Below are 22,296 nucleotides of genomic sequence, written 5' to 3'. Positions count from 1 at the left end.
AATTTAATTATAATCCTACCCGCCCTAAACTTTACATTATAAATTATATTAGTAAGTTATCACTCTTTTTAGTTATGTTTAGTAGTAATAAGTAATAATAAACAAAAACTTATAGAAACATGGTGTATAATTGTGTATTGAGTAATCATAACTATTAGAACTCTTCTAATATATTTTTTTTAAAACTTAACTTCCACCAATATTTATATGCAAACAAAGTCTATGTTGCTGCACCTAGTGCAATATGCACTCATGTATAGCACATCATTTTTATAGGGGTGTCACATGGTTGGACAAATTTTCTGTGACTTTCAAAATTGGCATGATCATAACCTTTTCCAATCCATGAAACGCTATAAACCAACAACATCCAAGAACAAGGATTTACCACAAAGGGTGTGGAAATAGGAAAAGAATGGAAAATAAAAAAACAAGGATAAAATAATGGAGGTAAACAAAGTGTGCAAGTCAGATGACATTAAAGCCACTCAAAATTTACTTACTTTATTTTGTGTCTATATAGTGGGGTCCACAAAAAAAAATAACAAGTTAATATTTAAAATAATTCCTAAAAAATTATCCATGTATTTCTCAATTTGTTTTTTAAAAAATTAAATATCTCAAATTAATCTTTAAAAAATATAATAATAAATTAAATTAGTCATTCTACTAATTAATTAATAATGTGTCATAAAATAATTATATTAAAATTAAATTTCTCAATTTGATCTTTTAATGATTATTTTTACTATTAATCCTAAAGATTATTTCAAATTTCATAAATAATTGAATTAATTTTTTGTCATCCACATAAGAATCATATCATCAATATTAATTATATCAATAGTTACATAACTGTATATATTTTTATAGATATTTTGATTTTGATAAAAATGAGCAATATTAAATTTATTTACATAAAGAGAGAGGGGGGATGAAATTAAAAAACCCTAGAATATATTGATGATGAGTTATAAATCCATGGTTAGTAGGGCTAGCTAGGTAGGGTCTAAAGCAAGACGATAATGGTGGGGTAGTTAGGGCTTTCTAAATAGAGAAAGCTTTCATGGGTGTGTAAGGGACATTAATGCCAGTTTCCATTTTTGGGTGTGGGCCCACACAGTAGCCATCAGCCAGTTGAGCTTTCAATAGTCCTCTTTCTCTCTCTCTCTCTCTCACTGAGCATGCTGCCCTTAACTTGTTTCCTTGCAGTGAAGAGGGAACAAAGAGTACGCAGTTTCTTGGAATTGTAGTTTGTCTCTTACATGAAAATTCATTTCATTTCCTTTGTTTTTCCCCCTCTTTAACTTTGCCCACCTCAACATGAGTGGTTGTGGTAAGTAGAAATCACAAATTATCATCAATATTTTTTTCCAAAGATTTCAATTATCAAAAGACAAGAATACTTAACTAGTTTTATATTTGATATATTTTGTTGAGTTTGATTTTGATATATTGATAATAGTGTAAATATTTTACACACTCGTATAATTATAATTGTTCTTTTGAATATTCATTTACGCGATGAATATAAAAGGTAATTATTTTTGTTAATGTAGCATATGTGATTGAATACATGTGTGAAACGATTTTATACTGACAATGCATGAAAATTAAATTTATATTTTGTTATATGTAAAGTTTCTTTACAATTTAAAAATATAAATAATATAATAAACAAATTTATCTTAATTATAAACTGAAATTTAATTAACTTTTTCAAAAAAAAAATTATATAACAAACAAAATTTAAATTCTACAAATTTTAGTTATTTAAAATAACTCAATAAAAATACACATAATTAGGTATTACGAATGGATAGAATTAGATATGAGTTAAATTAACTCATGAGTCACTTTAAGTTCGATTCGTTAACAGTTTGACGAATTAGGCCAATGAAGTTGTATATATGTCTAATTAAGTAAAGATTTAGAATTATGTTAACTATTTTAAAAAAATTTTGAGGGTCTCCGAGTGTGTGTGTTTGTATTTATATGGTGTCTAATCTTTGTAGAAAGAGAGAACATTTGTAAGTGGAAATAGCATAGTTGAGGGACATGACACTACACCTTATCGCCAGCATTGAGCGTTGAACTTTAAAGGAGGCCACTTTCATGGCACTGCAACTCATGTGCTGGTGGGGCTACCCCCATTCTCTTTTTTCCCCTCTCTTACATTCATATTTTGGGTATAACTTCATTGATTGTGACCTACTCATCATAATAAAACAATAATCTTACCAAGTTTTTTAATAAAGTAAGTTGTGCATACAAAAACTCGGATTTTATGTATGTATATATATAGGACGGAAGTAATTTTCGAAATATATCCTCATTCAGAATGCAATTTGTTTAATTATTTATTAACTTGTTTTTATGTCTAATTAAGTAATAGCTTATACAAAGCCATGCAATGATATAAATATATTGATGAATTAGTTTTATAGATGGCTTTACATATGAGAGGTTAAATTGATTCAATTAAAGTTTAATGGACCAAATTAAATCGTAAATCAAATTTAAAAAGTCAAATTAAGTCTTTTTTGTGTGTATGGTGTTGTTTTGTATTTTGTTTATAAAAAATATTATGTGCATATGTTAACATAAACTATTAAAATCAAACACTATATATTTGTATATAAATATATATTAATTTAATTTATTTTTAATATATATTTTATATTAATAATTGATTTTGGTATATAATTAATATGATTGTTTACTTATACATTGGGGATTAGTTAGACTTGTTTGGAAAAATCTTCTATGTAGTTGTGTGGTTATGTTTTCCCTTCTCTGAATCTTTACAACCATGTAGATTCTCTCACTGTTTTTAGAATTTAACAGTAACCAATTGTTTTTTTTCCAAAAAGAAAAGTAACAAATTTATACCATTAAAAAATAAGGACATATCAATAATATGTATATATAGATTATATGATTCATTCTTAAACATTCTTAATTAAATAAATTAAAGAATGATGTTCTTTTTATTAATTAAATAAAATTTGAACTCTTTATTTTGTATATTTTATATTAATAATTTTAATTTTTTTTATAAGATCATAAAAAGTAAAAATCATAAAATCTGATAATTTATTTATTACCTCTGATATCAGATTATTTTTCTGAGTATATTATACTTTTTCTTTTTTTGTAACATATTAGTATACGTCTAGATATACATATGTTAAACTCGACTTTAATTAGTTTGGATATTAATTTTAAAGTCGTTAAATTCAAATTAATTCGATCATTCAAGTAGTTTAATATTAATTAAAATTAATAAATAAAATCTAATAATATATATACAATTTTATCTTCTAATATTAAAGTATTTCAAAGAATAACAGCTATTTAAGTTTGAAGTAATGATTTATTTTTTTATTATATTACATATTTAAAGTATTTAAAAGATTTTTTTAATTATTTTTATTTTTTAATTTTATTTTTAATCAAATATCTAATTACCCGAACCAATCCAAGTTCGGATTAGTTTGAGCCCACTTACAAAAAGCTAAGGTTTAAATCCAAACCAATTAAATTTTAATCAATTCAGTTTTTTTTTTTTTTTCTCAAACTCAAATTAAGACACGACAAAGTATATTACAACATAAGTATATTACACACTCATCCACATAATATTTAAAAGTTTTTTTTCAATACTTAATGCCTTCACCAAGTTCAAACCCGAATGCAGCTTACTAAAAGACACATGAATTATTACCATATGAGCGAATCCTCAGCTGCAAGGTACATAAGGTTGAAAATAGTAATTAAGTTGAGCTTTGCCAATAAGCCCACAGAGTGGGTGGGTTCAATGTGTATGAAATATGGCAAAATACAAATGAATATGGGCCTATGAAGTAAACGGCTGAACCATAGCATTTCAATTGTGTCCTTCGGTTCCGGATTATATCCTCGGACCAAAAAAAAAAGAAAAAAAAAAGACAAAAGAAACTTTGTACTTACAATGTTAGCAATAAATTAAATTTACTGTGCTGTTGTACTTCTCTCACTGCAACAAGCTTTTCTTTTCAAGTTGAGTGGTTGTGAAGTAAATTAAATTAAATGACAATAGCAGTGACTAGAGTTTCCCATTAATATGCATGTTGTGTATCATGTATTGTTTGTCTCTGTTTTTTTCAAAGAAAAAAAATTATGGATACATAAAGGTAGTAATCACTCTATATATGAAGTTGATTCATTTTTTTCCTTCTTTCTATCATTTGATGAGTTGTGAGATACTAAGACCTAAATTAATTGGGTCCAATAATACCCCAATTCAACTATAGGAGACTGAGTTTACTTTGATATTGGATGAAGAGAGATTTTAAAAAAAAAAACAAAACAAAACAAAATACACATCATAATATTATTATCAAGCTGCCTCCATTTTTGCAATAAGTATCATCGATTAATAACAAGGTAAAGCATAGCATATGACATTTTTGTTTCACTTTGGACTGCAATGATTTAATGGAGTTGGATTTTTGAATTCCCAAGGCATCGCAATTTCACAAAGGCCCACGATGGAATGATGGCCAAAACATAAAAAGGACAAAGAAGAATAAAGGATGATCCTGACCCAAAAAAAGAAAGAATAAAGGATGATAGTAATCTAGTATTAAGAAAGACAAATTAACTAATAATAGTAGGGGAGGCTCACATAAAGATAGCCAAAACATTTTTTTTTAAATTTGCTGACGTGTCATTTTATTATGGGTGTTTTATAAAACCGGTTAATAAAATCTATTTTTAAACCATATATTTTAAATTCGGTTCGACCTAATTGGTTTAAATAAACTGATCTGAATCTTTTTCTTTTTTGTCCTTTTCTTAAATCCACCAAACTATGTCGTTTCACAATCCCTTCTCCTCCCTCAACCTCACTTTCACAGAAACTCTTTCATATCTCATATCTCATTGACTCGAGCCCAAATTTTCTCCTTCTATCAGCATCGGTCTCTCTCACTGTCTCCGACAAGCTCGTTGTCGGTCTCCTCCGGTCTCCATTCTTGTGTGCCTTCCTTGCCCTCGTCGTCACTGGCGGCAGTAGCAGCAGCTCCCGGACCTGGACGTCGTTGCCGCTCCGTGTCTTGTCACTGCCTTGCAGTCTGTCTTGCGCAGTCATTGCGCCCATCGACGCCGAGACAGAAGCAGCAGGTCCCCGACTTCCTCCTCACCTTCAACAAGTTGATTTTTGAAAGTTGATTTTTGAGTTTTTAAAAGCCAAATTTCATACTTCAAAGCCTCCGATCTCACCATTTATGTCTTAAATCATTATGATATGCCTAGCAATGAGAAAAGGGGCTGGTGAATATGGTAACTTGCGAGTGAAGCAAGGGAAAATGAATGATCAATGAGGATCAAAGATGATTATGTGAGATGCGGAGGATGGCGGTGGAAGTTCTTGTTATACCATGGGCCGAAGGGCCGTAATTGTTGATGATTTGGCTGGTTATGGATTTAACCATGAGCCAGATGACTAGATTATTGTCGTGTTACGGCGGAGCCATGATTATGGCTAAGTATAAATGCATATATGCTGTTGAATGAATTGTGAATGTTTGCACTTCCACTGTTGGAGATGAGAGTTTCCCTGGGAGAAAGTAGTGGCTAGCCACCACGTGCTCCAGGTTGAGACTCGAAGCTCTTTTGACCCTATGTCGTCCGGGTGGCCGGGCACTGTGAAAGTTCCGGATGAGCTCACCCCCATAAATATTCAATATTGAGGGTGATGGATGTGGATCATGATTATGATCAAGTTTATATTGAGTATAACTCGAGTTGGGGAGACACGACAGAGGGATAGTCCAATGGTTAGCTACCAGAACTTGTCGGGTTGGCTATATAAACTACAGATGATATCATCAGCCATTAGGGACAGGCATTCATCATATGCATACTATGTGATTTGTTTGAGACTGCTTACTTGACTGCATATTACTTGCTAATTGTCTAAATGCCTTATCTGTTCATATTTGTATATTTCTTGTTTGAAATAACTGTGTTTGCTATATTATACTCCTATTGGTGGTTGGGAGGTCTGAAGGAATTGGAAAGGGAAGTATTAGTTAGACTGAAGGATCTTTAGTCAGTTGCCATTTATGATTTAGTTTGTTTATAAGCTTTGAATTATCTGGAGGAAGTTCTAGGATTGCCTTCGGCTTTTCTCTATTATTATATATTATATATGTGGAAGCTGTTACCATACTGGGGACCTCTGGTTCTCACCCATGCGGATTTTGTGGTTTTCAGATGCGGGACGTGAGGTTTCTCGCTGAGGCATGCTGGAGACTTCTGGATTAGCGAAGATACCTTATTCTCGGGACTCTGTTTTGGCTTATATGTTTTGCTTAGATACTTTTATCTCCATTAAATAATACAACTGTGATGACTCCTCTTATAGGAGATTTTGGAGAATAGGTTTTCTGTATTTGTGTCCCTTTGGATTTTCTTTGGGGTTTTCCTTATTTTATCATATGTATATATTGCTATGCTCAGACCGGTTATCTTCGCAACCAGATTTTGAGTCTTGATATTCCTGTTTTTGACACTCCTTTGTATATATATAATCTCGCGTTGGCTTATCCTTTGTTCGTTATGTTATCAATCGAAGTGTTGCGCTTTCGAGTTGTGATTTTTGTTTACCCCTTTTTCTACAAAGACTCCTAGTTATAATCAATCATTCATACTACTATACGTACTAAATTTTTGTTTTAGAGGTCGTAATACCTTGCCATCTCTGAATTATGACTTAAGCATAAGACTCTTTATGGTAGGGTGTTACAGTGGTCACAGATGGTGATGAGGCAATGAAGGCAGCAATTCAAGAAATCTTCCCAAATGCAACTCACCGAGTTTTTCACAAGTTTCAAATATAACCTTCTAATTTGCTGATACAAGCAGACTTGAGAAGGGGATGTTAAATCAATCACTAGGACTAGTAAAACTATCTGCAAACTATGGCATATGTTCACAAAGTGATGAAATGTTTACTTCTAAGAAACAATTTGACATTTAACAATCCGTTACTGCACCTATATCAGAAGGTATTAAATTGCCTAAAATACTCAAACAATGATTCAAGAAATAAAAAATTCTCCTGGAGTACAACCAAACATTAAATTGCTACTGGTTTTTCTTTGATACACAGTCTAGCAGACCCATCATATATTAACCTCAATCCACTACTGCATCCTAATGAACTTCGGATATTGTCCTTGTTGTACGACGTGTTCTCCACAGCACAAATAAATTTGAGAGAAAAAGAAAGGAATTCAGCGAATCATAATGGATATCAAATAGTTTAAAATTTACTAATCACTAAGTTATAACAATGAAATAATTCATCCCTTATTATTGATACATGTAATAGCCACTGATTACTTCCATATGGTGGGATGGGAGCCCCATGGCTATTAATCAGTTCTGAGTCACCTAGCCCAAACCTTAACTGCACAGATGCATTTAATTCTGTATTTGGCACTACTGATGTATCTTGAAAAGTCATAGGGTCCTTGAGAAGCTCCTGTGAAAAAATGATACATGCAGTCAAAATTTCTATCAAGTATAACTACAGCATAGAATTTACTAGTTTATTTTAATTCATGTAACCACTAATGTAATATTGTATCTTACTAACCTCTTCTGTACCGAAGCTAGCTTGCGTCCCTTGAGAAGCCATAGGGTCTTTGGGAAGCTCCTATGACAAAAGAAGGCATAAAGTCAAACTTGCTATCAAGTATAACTACAACATAGAATTTAATAGGTTATGTTAATTCAAGTAAAGCATAATGCCATTTTGAATTTGACTGACCTCTTCTACACCAAAGCTAGCCTGTGTGCCACCACCAATCTTATCACCCAAATTGTCACCCTCATTCTTCACAGGACAATTCTTCTTTACATGACCAGCATTGTTGCATTTAGTGCACCTCCGTTTTCCTCTCTATTTTTTCTCCTTTGGTGCACCTTTTTGTCTTGACAATTGAAGGGTCACCAACAAAGTTCGGCATGGGAGAATCTCTTGTTCCTCTTTTCAAGCACGACTTTTGCTCTAGTGTTTTGGTCAAAGGAGAGACTTTATTCATAGTGTCATGGAAAGAAGGACCATCTTGAGCTCCTAAGAATACCATCTACGTAGCTGCCACTGATAATGCGTCATAGCGCATTAAAAGTTCTCTTTCTCTATCTTGCACAGTGCTTCCAGCTGAACTTTCATCCATATACTTTTTAGCATTCTTGGACCATCTTCTCAAAAGAAGACTTTCTGAAAACTTCTGTAAACCTACCCTTTTCATGGCACAAAACATGTGGCAACAGGGAATGCCTTCACTACTCCACCTACTACATTCACACTCCATATTCTCGGTGTTGCGCTCATAAAGTACGGTGTATATATGTTGCCCTCTGTCACACTCCTTAACTTTTAACACAACAGTAGTTGATATATTTTCCTCATTTATAACATCTAATGAAACCACTCCTTCAATCTCTGTTTTTACTTTGCCAAACATCTCTCGTGTGTAAACATTTGCAGCACAAAGCTCCAATGCAGCTAAGCGAGTTGTTAACACAGGCTCTCCGTACACTGTCTTAAATTGAGAAACTAATTTGTTGTGTCTATAATAGAGCATGTTCAAGATTCTGGACTAGCTCTAAAAGACTTTGACGAATGCCAATAAACCTCTTGATGAAGTTGTTTATCCTTTCACACCTTGATGTTGTTCTAAATCCAGCACATAATTTATCTCGCAAGTAGGCGCTTACCTAGCTTTTTCTCTTTTGATACTCATTTTGTACCCATTCACTTTCCTCCAACCCATATTTTTTATCACATTTTTCCTATATTCTTCGAATTCATTCGGATGCCATGGAGAATACAAACATTTTCTGAAGTCGTCGGAAAAACTTTTGCTTTTTATGTTTGCTGTTACATTTTTCTAAATGTGCCAACCACATAATCAGTGAGTTACATTTGGGAAGATTTCTTGAATTGCTGCCTTCATTGTCTCATCACCATATGTGACCACAACACTAGGAGACTTGTTCAGCATGACATCTAGAAAGTTTTGCAACAACCACGTATATGTTGCCGTTTGTTCGTTCTCTATCAAGGCAAACCCAGATATGCATGTTTGACGGTGATGGTTATAACCCGAGAAGATTACCAACGGTCTTCTGTACTTATTTTTCTGATAGGTTGTATCAAATGCAAGTACATCTCCAAAGCACTGATAATCCGCCCTACAAATGCCATATGCCCAAAATAGATTTGCCAGCCGACTTTCATCAGTAGCACTGTACCTTGCCATGGCCATGGGGTCAACATCGGCTTTTCCAAGTAGATAGCTAATTGTTGCATTAGAATCCCCACCAATGAACTTTGCACGACGAGTTCTTTCAATGTGGTTATATATCCAGATCCTTCTTTGTGAACTCGACATTAGCATAACCCTCCGCTTGGCCTACCATTAGTCCCATTATCTTAGAGCTTGGTAGACCATTATCGTGCATGGTGTTTGCCTGAGCCTTTTGAGCCTCATTCATCCCACGGTGGTTCGAATTAGGTGTACCAAGCATTGGGGAACAAGATCATGGTTGTGCTTCTCAACTAATTTTTTAACTCTCCAAACTGAAGTTTTGGTGTCAAAGTACACCGCAAGCATGGCTTCGCAACCCGTACGAGTCAGCGCTTTATGCTCCCTCTTCCTGTTCAAATTAGAAATGTATTTATCGGCTCTCTTTCCTTCCTTGTTGTAAAAAAATTGTCTTCTGCGTTGTGTTCCATCTTTTCCATGCACTGTATCACCCTTGCAAACTCCGAACACAACACACTTTGCATAACGCACATACAAGTTATAAGCTGCATCCGATGTTTCAAATGTCTGATTTATAATACCATCGGCCGTCACAACAACACACTTGCTACTGCTGCCACCGCAATCACAAGTGTAATTTACATTCTCTTCTACATAAGTCATCAAGCAATCTTCAACGTTGTCTTGTGAATTGAGTGGTTCCGAATCAACATCTATTGCACCCAGACTCATTTTCTTTCTAATTTTATATATGTAAAAAAGTAAAAATTTTACCCCCTATACAAGAACAGGTAGAAGTAGGAGATAGCTTCATAAAGCATCTTAACCTAAACTAAAAAAATAGACTAAAATGAAAACTAACAAGAGCTCTGTATGCAACACAAACTTTAAATAAAAAATTGATAAATTAAAATCAAGTTACGAAGAAAAAACACAACATGCAAAGAGGAATTGTTAACTTGAAACATTAATATTATGAAGTTAGTGTGATTCAATATAATCTTTTTCTTGCATAGGTAATTTGCAATTCCTACACACCACAAGGTGAGCCTATCCCTACAAACAAGAGACATTAAGCTGCCGAAATTTTCAGTAACCCAAAGGTCTAAGCTGAAGTTCCATGGTATATATTATGCTCTTAAAAGAAAGATAACCAAAAACCAACTATTTCCTTCTTATGTTTAAAATGATTTAGTATCTACCTATATTATGCATAATGCTGCAAATTTCTTTGACATATGAAGATCAATGACCAAAAAGAAAGATATTTGATAATTGACATTTTCAACTATAATTAATGGTTTTATGTTTAATTTTTCAAAGGTATGGAATAGAACAAGAGTATACCTTACTTTAAACAAATGTGAAATGGCCTCTAGGTTGGCCTACTGGTGGCTATCCTGGCCCTCAGGTAATATGTTGTGCTTACTTTTTTCTGTTTTGTTCACATTTCACCATAACTTGTGAGTTTCATGATGCAGATTTAATTATGCTGCTTGTTTATTTTGTTCACATCTTCCTAAAATTCTAAGTTCATGATATATAATTTGCTTTTTTCTAGTACAAAGAGCATGAGGGAAGATGGAGGCTTCGAAGTGATAAAAAAGGCGATTTTGAATCTATCGCTTCGCCATGTGGATCACATTAGCGCATATGGAGAAGGAAATGAGAGAAGGTTGACAGGAAAGCATGAAACAGCCAGCATAGACACATTCTCTTGGGTATTGCTACCTTATTATTGTTAAAGCTTAAGACAGTAATAAAGCAAGAATTTTATCTTCTATGGAAACGTCCTAATAGCATTGAACTTGCAGGGAGTCGCTAACCTTGGTTGCTCAATCCCTGTGGGAAGAGACACAGAAAAGAATGGCAAAGGTAAGTTTCCAGTAAAATTGCAGTAGGTTGAGTTGAAGAAATTGTAATATTAGACTACCTATTCCTTCTTTAGAATATTTGCTTTGCTAAATTCTAATGTATCAACTTCAATTTACTAATGCTAATGTCACATATACTGCTATGAAAAAATGCTATGCATCCCTTTTTTATTTGTCTAAAATCATCCCGTTAAGTAGGTAGTCTATAAAAATATAAAATTCTAAATTTTTGTTGCATCTTTCTAGCACTTAAATTCGGACAGGAACTCTAGCTATGTAACATTATTTTTCTGGTATTACTTTTCTCAATTGAATTTTACTTCCGTTCCAATTTTACCTCTGCAATTATATTTTTTATGTTACTGTTTTCCTTTCATCACTACTTTTTATTTCAAAATTCATTTTAATTTTAGTTACCAATTTTTTGCATAGCCCATTTAATTCTGTTTGATCCCAATTATACAATTATTAATAAAATAGTAAAAAAACTCCAATTTTGACTTCAATCATTCATACAGTTCATCTTTTTATGAATACCCATTGCCCATATTGGTGATCTTCACTCAATGTGATTATTTTTGACAAAAAAATCAAACACAGCAACCAAACACAAAAGAGACGAACAGAAAAAAATTTGTTGAAAACTCACCAAATTGAGACTAGGTTGTGCGAAGGAAGCCGAGGAGTTGCTGAAGGCAAGGAGGAAGTCGGGGACCTGCTGCTTATGTCTCAGCGTCGACGGGCGCAATGACGGCGCGAGACTGACTGCGGGGCAGTGACAAAACACAGAGCGGCGACGATGTCCAGGTCCGGGAGCTGCTGCTACTGCCGCCAGTGACGACGAGGGCAAGGAAGGCACCGAGAATGGAGACCAGAGGAGACCGACGATGAGGTTGTCGAAGACAATGAGAGAAACTGATGCTGATAGAAGGTGAAAATTTCGGCTCGCGTCAATGAAATATGAGAGATGAGAGAGTTTATGTAAAAGTGAGGTTGAGAGAGGAGAAGAAATTGTGAAACGACATAATTTGGTGGATTTAAGAAAAAGATAAAAAAAAGATTCGGACTGATTTATTTAAATCAGTTAGATCAAAGCAAATTTAAAACATTTTATTTAAAAATAAATTTTATTAACTGATTTTATAAAACACCAATCATAGAGTGACATGTCAACAATTTTAAAAAATATTATTTTGGCCATCGGTATGTGAGTCCCCAGTTACCAATTAAAGGCATCATTACTTACTAAAAGCATGTGATCTAAATGAATATATATATATATATATATATATATATATATATATATATATATATATATATATATATATATATATATATATATATATTTCAAATATACTTGAAATCGACAGAATCACTGTTAGAACAGCAATATAATACTAGGTACAAAATTCAATTGCATTTCTTGTTAGGTTATTGTATCTAGCTATGTTACTTATCATTTCAATGAACAGTTTCACATTTATAAATAAATTCCTATTTCTCCATTTGTGTCTTATGCGAAAATGGCACAAAATTAATATTAATAAAATTATTTCAAAAAAATACAGAACCAATACTTTTTATTAATATTAGTTAATATTTTAGATTAATATATTATTTTTATAATATTAAAATTTAAGATTTAAAACAAATTTAATATTAATAAAAAATAATAAATTTTTATTAGTCTTAATATTACTCGTATTTTACATCATGATATAATTTCGTATCTATTAATTAAATTATTATTAATTAAGAGTGTGTAAAAATGTTCATGAATCGTGATATTATATCACCTTGTGTGGTTATTATTATATTTGCTAGTTATTAAGGGCAAAGGCTGTTAGCTAGTGATCCAAGTGTCAGAAATCTAGGGTTAATCCTTGCTTATATAATAAGTTAATAACTCCCCACCACCTTAGATGGACCAATTGACTCTTGGATCTTGTCAACTCTATATACAACCCTCATCAACGGTCAATTGGTCATTATTCTACGGAAATAATCATCATGATCATCACCAAATATGGAGCCAACTTATTACATACATAGTCAATCTCAACATGATCCAATTGATTATTCATGTGAAGGAATATAATTTTGAATCACAATCCTATGAATTAGTCTAATATTTCCATAAGGGGCCAAAGATTATTTTAGAGTAAAATTGATATTCAACAATTTTTTTTATTATACATATTAGACAGATAAATTTTTAAAATTTTTTATTGTAAGATAGTTAGATCTTGATAAATATACTTACTACAAGATAAATTAGTTACTAAATAAAAGTTCTTAAAAAATAAAAATTAATTAAGAAGTCAAATGACATATCTGAAATTTCTTATTATTAACCATTTTGGATATTTACCAATTAAGTTAAAACAAGAAATGCATAGTGGCAGATACTTCGAAGAATAGATGACAAATCTAAATTAAGATTCTAAGAGATTTAATTTATTCCTCCAAAAATTGTGTTTGTATGTAAATTGTATTTTAAAAGAGAAAAGAAATAAATTGAAGAACTTTTGAACCATGGCAAAGAACATTTCACACATAAAACAAATTAAAGGGCATCGTCATCACCAACTACAAAATAAGTTTTTTTTTTTTGTTGCTATTTGTTGGGAATAAGACACAATTCCCCCTTGAGAAAACACCTTTGACAGAGAAATAAAATAGACACAATCACAACACAAGAATTTAACGTGGAAACTCCAATTACCGGAGAAAAAACCACGGCCGTTGTCAAATGACAACCAGAGAATATCACTATGTGAAAATTGTTACAACACATAGACTTCTTTCTCTCACCGGCACCCCAGTACACCCACACTCTTTCAAAGCAAATATCTAACTACACCTCACAACACTCTCTAATCAAAGAGTACAGAGGAAAAGAAAAATCAGATACAAGCTTAAAGTGTTTCTGACTGGTGCAAAAACAAATGGAGAACTTAGCCTCATATTTATAGCCTAGGCCACCCACTCCATTTGCTATCCTAAGCAATGTGGGACTAATTCAACCAAATCCTAACAATCTCCACCTTGATTGAAATAGTCACACATCTTCAGCTTCCATTGTCAACACCGACAATTCTTTGCTGCCATTGTCTATACCGACAATCATAGTTCAGAGAACTATCATACTCCACCATGAAAGTATACTCACTTGGAATTAGACCACTCCAAGAATTTCGCCTTGGTACAGATCGAAACCTTGCTGAAAATTCATGGTGCAACTTCCAAATTGGCTTTTCCTGGAAGTTCTTCAGCCATCGACCTAACTCCGCCACACACCTTGCATCTCAACGCCAACCAATGCCCGTGTGCAATTGTGGACCTGATTGCCACAACTCATCCTTATCCATGGCAGTGCGGTAATACCATGAGGATACTTCTTGTCTTCTAGAGAACATCATCTTCTCTCATAGAGAGAGCAACCAGAGATCTTCTCCTTCAACGCCTTGTGCAAACCTGATTGTATCAACACATCCTTGACTTGTACTTGCCACAAGCCAAAATTGATTCTTCCATCAAATTTCTCTATTTCAAGCTTCACAGCACTTGAATATCCAGACATTGTTGCAACCGTATACTGGAATAGTATAACTCAACTGTAGACCGTGCACTAGGAAGGGTCCCCAGGAAAGAGAGGTGGGTCACAATGGACACACTTAAATACCAAGTCTTTCCTTAGCCAGAACCTTTTCCAAACTGCACTCTCACAGAGTCACACTGCCTTCCAGCAACAACAACAGCAACCAAAGATCAACCTCAAGCCACAGGACAAAATTCTTTTCTGATGTGGAAGGTCAGACTAGGCTGCAACCACAGAGCATACTAAGAATAAATCCCACCGAACCGAAGCTCTGATACCACTTGTTGGGAATAAGACACAATTCCCCCTTGAGAAAACACCTTTGACAGAGAAATAAAATAGACACAATCACAACACAAGAATTTAACGTGGAAACTCCAATTACCGGAGAAAAAACCACGGCCGTTGTCAAATGACAACCAGAGAATATCACTATGTGAAAATTGTTACAACACATAGACTTCTTTCTCTCACCGGCACCCCAGTACACCCACACTCTTTCAAAGCAAATATCTAACTACACCTCACAACACTCTCTAATCAAAGAGTACAGAGGAAAAGAAAAATCAGATACAAGCTTAAAGTGTTTCTGACTGGTGCAAAAACAAATGGAGAACTTAGCCTCATATTTATAGCCTAGGCCACCCACTCCATTTGCTATCCTAAGCAATGTGGGACTAATTCAACCAAATCCTAACACTATTAACTACAAAATAAAATAATTGCGATTATATGTTTTCTTCTTGTATTGGGTGCTGCATGCAATAATTATTTGCTGCTTCCGTGGGTGTCTTTATCTTGAGGATAAGACTTTTCTCTGCAAATTCCTTCTCATTTTCCATTTCATGTTCGAACAAAATGGACTAATATTGTACCCATTGGTATATATATATATATATATATATATATATATACATAATGTTTTATTTTCTCATTCCCTTGGATTTTTTGTTTTTATTTTCCACACGGTTTTGCTTCCAAAAAGATAATCAAGTAGATATGTGCAGATAAATTGTAGAATTTAATTAACTAACATTAGATATGCCTGCGTTACAATTTGTTTTACTTTAAAATATAAAATATATGAATAAATGCGCAATTTAATTGCTATATACTATATTGAACAAAAAAAAAATCATAATTGTTACAACTACTTATATTTTGTATGACTTGACTTGGAAGATAGAAAATAATTGAATTAAATATTTACTAATTAATGATATTTGTGTATGTGCAGTTATTTTATGTTGACCATTTTTATATAGATTATATAAATAAATTCATATATATTCTAATTACAGACCTAGTATATTCTAATTATTTTTGTTTGAGAATATCCAAATTCTCGAAACTAGAGAAAATGAAAATATAAAAATTAAAATGAAAAGAGAAGGTTTGTCTGTTTGACTTGTTCCTTATATATTCCCACTTAACAAGCCTAAGCTTTATCTGCTACCAACACTTCAATCTTCTTTTCTTCATTCACTTCTCAATTCTTCCCATTACCTTCGTTCTCTCCCATACCAAAAAAAAAAGATGGTTTCCGAACCCGAACCAGAATCAGAATCCGAACCCGAATCTGAGTGCACCGAAATCCCCATCGATAACGATCATCCCTACCTCCACTACCAAGAAGAAGAAGAAGAAGAAGAAAAAGAGAAACACAAACCGAAAGTAGACCTACTATCTCGTAATCTCGCTTCTCCTCAGTATTCCGATAACAGCCACGACTACGACGACGATCACAACGAAGACGACGAAGAAGACGACGAGGAAGAAGAAGCCGTAACAAACAAACAAAATCATTTCAACGACGAAACGCTCATCCATCCTCATTCACTCCTTCCATCTCCCGCGCCGCCACACACTTTAAAATCCACGTCACCACCTCGAAACGAGGACGTTTCCTCCGGAATCGGCACCTTCATCAGACAGCGAAGCTCCGGCCTCTCGGACGCAATCTTAAAGAGGATCTCGACGTTTCGCCAAAACGACGACGTTTCGGACAAGAAGAAGGTGGAAATCATGGAGTTCAACCTCTCCGGTGTCAAGGTGGTAGTAGAGCAGAAACAGGAGGAAGTGAATCAACTGAAAGGAAGAATCACCTTCTTCTCGAGATCGAATTGCAGAGACTGCACCGCCGTGAGGAAATTCTTCAGAGAGAAAGGACTTCCGTACGTTGAGATAAACATCGACGTTTTCAGGGAGCGTGAGAAGGAGTTAATGGAGAGAACCGGAGTCTCAGCGGTGCCGCAGATTTTCTTCAACGAGAAGATGTTCGGCGGTTTGGTGGCGCTTAACTCGCTGCGTAGAAGCGGCGATTTCGATCGGAGGGTGGCGGAGATGCTGGCGGAGAAGTGTCCCGACGTAGCGCCGGCGCCGCCGGTGTACGGTGTCGATCCTATAAATCATGATAGGAAAGACGAACTTTATGATCAGATTAGGTTCGTACGGCAGAAAATTGTGATCAGTGATCGGTGGAGGAGGATGAAGATCGTGAGGGACTGTTTCGTTGGCGAAGAGCTCGTTAATGCTTTGGTTGAATACCTTGGTTGCGCGCGTAGCGAGGTACGTATGACATACGTATGCGTATACAGCATGCTTACAGCTTACGTATTCTATACTATTCTTTCGTTTCTTTAATTTGTTGTAGATATCTTTTACGGTATATACTATTAGGAATTGATAAAATTTTGATAAATGATCCTTGAAACCAAATTTTAGAGCCACTATTTTTGACATTTATGAATCGATTTAGACATCTGATGTATGTATAATAAAACAAAATGCTTCCATCAAAATATAATAAAATAAAATATTACATTAGTTTTGTGGATGTAGTAAATATGATAAAATGTTTTCATTGGTAATTAACATAGTTGAGATTTTTAGTTTGTAAATCCTTATTTATTTAGGAATTATTTTCCGTGTGTCCAATAAATATAAATAATTTGTTATAGCGCCTACAATTAAAAGCTTAGAATAACTATATGAAATTGTTGATTTTAAAATTTAGAGCTCTTGCTTTAAAATATTAAGTGTGATACTGATTAGTAAAAGTGAAGGAGAAGGTGCGAGCGTGAGAATTTTTTATTTGTTTTCTGCATTGATGAGAAGCATTAGATATGGAACAGAACTAGAGAAGTTTAGAACCATAAGCTGTAATAATGACACACATGGGGGCCTATGATGATAACAAGGACTCGTGCACTACTAGGTTTTAATTTTGTTTCCAAAACAATGGGGAACAAAACAGCTCTACCACAAGAAGTACCTATGTTACATTACATCCTAGGTGTTATAAATAAAAAATATTATATTGTTATACTTTCAGATAATTCAATTTTTTATTTTGGGAATACAGTATACGATTTTATTTTGTGTTTTTGATATGAAGTATAAAAATTTAATTTATATTTACTGAAACTTAAGCAGGCCTTCGTTGGACACCACTAGTTAGAATTGAGTTTCTAAGGCCCGTGAATTTTTATAACGTCAGCTTAGTGCATGTTTGGGCGCTATTATTTTGTTAAAAAAAGATCTTTTTTCAATGAAAAAAGATCTTTTTTTATTTTTTAACGTATTTGGCAAATTTCTAGTAGTAAAAGTAAAAATACTAGTAAAATAAAAAAAAGATCTTTTTTGAGATGCTGTAATTTACATCTTTTTTTAAAAGATCTTTTTTCCTTAAAAAAAAAGATGTTTTTCATGTAATAAATAAACAAAAAAGTACTTTTATATTGTTATACCCAAACATAATTGATAGATAAAAGACCTTTTTACATGAGATATCCAAATATAAAATTACTTTTACTTCTCTATAAGATCTTTTAAAAAAAGATAACTCCAAAAAAGATCTTTTCTTAGAAGCTCACCCAAACAAGCCCTTAATCACACAAAGGGCCCAATTTCAAGAGTTGTAAAGTGCGCGGAATTGTGGTGTCTTTCATGCTTCATTTCGTCCACACAATAACTTCCTTTTTTTTAAAAAGAAAACTAATATTCCCAGATGTTTTGAATTGATCAATTAATATATGGTGTCACGAGTGGTGACTCATGCTTAACCCTTGCTCATTCAGCACGGTATGTTGATTACTTGATTGCCATCCACTACGGTGGCGTCAGTGACTAACTAATTTTTAGTTGAACTTTTTTGTTAAATAAACAAATGTTCAATAACCATAATACTACAGTACTACTTGGAAAGGAAGTTATCCGTGCCTCTAAATCATAGGGTACATCACAATTACAAATAAAAGTTATGGCTAGTGTTAATATTGATCATTATATTCAAAATACCAGAAATTAGTTATTAAATTAACTATTATATATATAGTATTTTCAAATAGAATAATTAAAAATTTTGAGTATAGTAATCACACTTTTCATAAATCAGCTACTATTTAATTATTTATAAATTTCATTACAAATATAAATATATAGTCATTTTATATTATTATATGAATAACGAGTGATTTATAATGTCTATATTATAGCATAGTTGAAATGAGTCTTAAGTAAATCAAACACCTTATTATCTAAGTCGATACAATTTCATTGTAGGTAACAACATCCCTAGATCGTAAAAGCCTTGCCATTCCAATGCTACATGTTCACTATGTTCTTTAGTACCCCCACTTTTTAAACAGTTGTCAAAACTTTGTTTTTGTAAATGTATCATATATTGTTTCCCCCAAGACTAAGATGCTTTACATTTTGGAACAAATGTGTAGGCTGTAGTGCTCGGAAAACAGTTAGCCAGGAAGCACTTCATCCACCATGTTTTCGGGTAAGTAAAGCGCTATTGAACCTAAGAAGACCAGGCGGATAACAATATGAGCCACAAGTAGTAGTTGATGATATTTTCTTACTGGAATTGGCAACCTTTTGTGTTTTTTTTAAAATGAAGGGAACATGATTTTGAGGAGGGAAATCACGTATACCGTTTCCTTGAGCATGAACCTTTTATCGAAAGTTGCTACAATTTCCGTGATGCCACAAATTATAATGAACCAAAGTCTGCAGCTGTTGTTGGCGACAGGCTTACCAAGATTATGTATGCCATTCTTGAGTCCTATGCTTCTGATGACAGACAATATATTGATTATGATGCCGTTAGACAAAGTGAAGAATTTCGTAGGTATGGGAATCTTATAATATACATGATGCGTTAATTTGTTATGTATTAATTTTTGTTGCATATATATTGGATGCAAATTAAATATTTGTTGATGTATGTTCATCTACTTATGGATTATATATTGGTTTTTGATTTAGTATAATTCAATTTAGTCTATTATATACTGAAATCAATATTTGGTTTTTCACATTTCAACCATGTATTTGTTAAGTCTAAGTTATCAATATTAGTTATTTCAATTATGGTAATTCTATTTTTGAAATAACTAACTAATTTAGCTAATATTGATAACTAATTTCAATGACAACTCCTAACTACATCAATTAAAAATAAGATTTTTAGATAATTTATAAGTATGAGACATATAGTATGCTAGAGAGTCTATAATATAACACTTTTCAACACATAATACATCACTAGTGGATTATAACTCTTAAGGGTCGGCTTAAAATTAATCGACGGAATACAATGTTAGAAGACTAAAATGTTACAATGTTACCATTTAACGGTAAATGATAAAGGTATGTCCAAAGAGAACATAGTTATTATACTATATGTCTAAATGATATACCTCGTGTCTGAATATTCAATATTCTGTTTAAAGTTATTTCTCATTGTTTTACTCAATGCAGGTATGTAAATATGACAGAGGATCTCCATCGGGTCAACCTATTGGAACTATCAGAAAACGAGAAACTTGCCTTCTTCTTAAATTTGTATAATGCCATGGTCATCCATGCTATTGTTAGAATAGGTTATCCAGAAGGTGTAATGGAAAGAATGTCATTCAATACCACTTTTCAGTATTTAATTGGAGGCAGCCCTTTTTCTATATCTGATATAAAAAATGGTGTCCTCAGATGCAATCAGAGGTCAGCATATTCCTTAGGCAAACCCTTTGGCACAGGAGACAAGCGATTGGAGGTAAAAAATTTCCACAATATTCAATGTTGATAGATAGTCATGTACTCTTTCAATGTTATAATACTGAGTTTGCACTTAATAACCTTTAAAAGATCATGTATAAGTCAATTTAATATTTTAAGGATTTTAGGCCTCTATTTAGTTTTTGAAAGATTCTTAAATTCCACCTTGATGTGTCACTCATAAGTCATAACATTAACAGCGTAACAAAACTAATTGAAAGACCAACTTATTGATTCTGCTGACGACTAAATTGAAACATTAAATCATTGGAAGATCAAATTAATTCAGAAAACTTTAATATTAACTTTTATATCATCTGCTATATTTAGTGTTCTTTTTATTATTATTATTTGAAGAAGTTTAACTTGTTCATGACAATTCGCAGGTTGTTCTTGTCAAGTTTAATCCGTTAATTCACTTTGGACTTTGTATGGGTTCAAAGTTCAGTCCAAAGATTAGATTCTTCTCAGCTCAAAGAGTAGAAGATGAATTAAGAGGTGCTACAAGAGACTTCTTTGAGAATAATAATGGAATTGAAGTGGACCTGGAGAAGAGAACAGTTCATCTCACTCCGCTTTTAAAGTGGTAATTAATATTAAGCAATAAACTTGGCACCAAGTTCCTTATATCCATTTCATCCAATTCTGAAGTGAAACAATAATGACAAACAGTTTTCTTGAAATGAGCAGCTTAAAAATGAGATTTGGATGAAGTTGATGTAAGGAACCTTAGTCTGAGTTTGTTTTTTCAATCCTTTTGGAATACCTTGGCTAAGGCTGATTTTCATTTATACCTCCCATCTTATGGAAACATTATTATATTGGCAGGTTCGGTGGTGATTTTGGTACAGAGAAAGATATACTAAATTGGGTACTTAATTACTTGAGTCCCAGTAAATCAGGCCTTTTGTCTCATCTCTTATGTGATGCTGGCCCTGTTAATGTTTCCTACAAGAATTTTGATTGGTCAATGAAAACTTGATTAGGTAGCAACCCCATTATTTGATTCAGCAACTGAATGAATGTCTGAATTCAAGGTAATGTTCATTGCACATGTCCCGGCTTTTGACATGTTTTTCCTTCCAAATGAGAGAGAGTTGGAGTGATATCATACCCAAAACAAATAGATAATTCAGAGATAGATATGATAATTCAGAAGCTCTAGATGTTTTACTTTTCAATGGAGTTGGTTTTAATAAGTAGAAATTTTAAAGTAGTGAGAGATTATTGACTATGATAATGTTGTAAACCACTTCAGAGTTGTGTCTCTTTTTTAAGGTCGTGGTGCATGTTATAGCAAAGAAGTAGAATATTGTTTATCTCATACAAGAGTGCGTATCATTATTCTCTTTATTCTTTCCAACCTTCTTTCTTTTTCCAATTGCTACTTTGATACAAGGGAGTTGTTGATGGTATCTATGCCTATACA

General features: G+C 33.1%; 1 protein-coding gene across 1 annotated transcript; it reads left to right on the top strand.

Annotated features, from left to right (window-relative positions):
• The first annotated feature begins 16,205 nt into the window (after positions 1 to 16,205).
• Positions 16,206 to 22,220, top strand: LOC112754453 (uncharacterized). The gene is made up of 6 exons (XM_025802113.3): positions 16,206 to 17,369; positions 19,535 to 19,590; positions 19,711 to 19,941; positions 20,574 to 20,865; positions 21,254 to 21,453; positions 21,696 to 22,220. The coding sequence occupies exons 1-6, from the start codon at positions 16,338 to 16,340 to the stop codon at positions 21,847 to 21,849; spliced, it is 1,965 nt and encodes a 654-aa protein (XP_025657898.1). The 5' UTR covers positions 16,206 to 16,337; the 3' UTR covers positions 21,850 to 22,220.
• Positions 22,221 to 22,296: the final 76 nt, after the last annotated feature.

The sequence above is a fragment of the Arachis hypogaea genome, chromosome 2 (genome assembly GCF_003086295.3).
Source record: "Arachis hypogaea cultivar Tifrunner chromosome 2, arahy.Tifrunner.gnm2.J5K5, whole genome shotgun sequence".
NCBI classification, from domain to species: Eukaryota; Viridiplantae; Streptophyta; class Magnoliopsida; order Fabales; family Fabaceae; genus Arachis; species Arachis hypogaea.
The sequence above is the reverse complement of the archived record's forward strand: the minus strand, read 5'-3'. Positions and strand labels throughout refer to the sequence as shown.

Bases quoted from the DNA above. Each gene is read 5' to 3' on its own strand.
- LOC112754453 (XM_025802113.3), top strand. From the start codon at position 16,338: ATGGTTTCCGAACCCGAACCAGAATCAGAATCCGAACCCGAATCTGAG. The intron at 19,591-19,710 runs GTAAGTAAAGCG...TTTAAAATGAAG, and splicing joins TTCATCCACCATGTTTTCGG to GGAACATGATTTTGAGGAGG. The intron at 19,942-20,573 runs GTATGGGAATCT...TACTCAATGCAG, and splicing joins CAAAGTGAAGAATTTCGTAG to GTATGTAAATATGACAGAGG.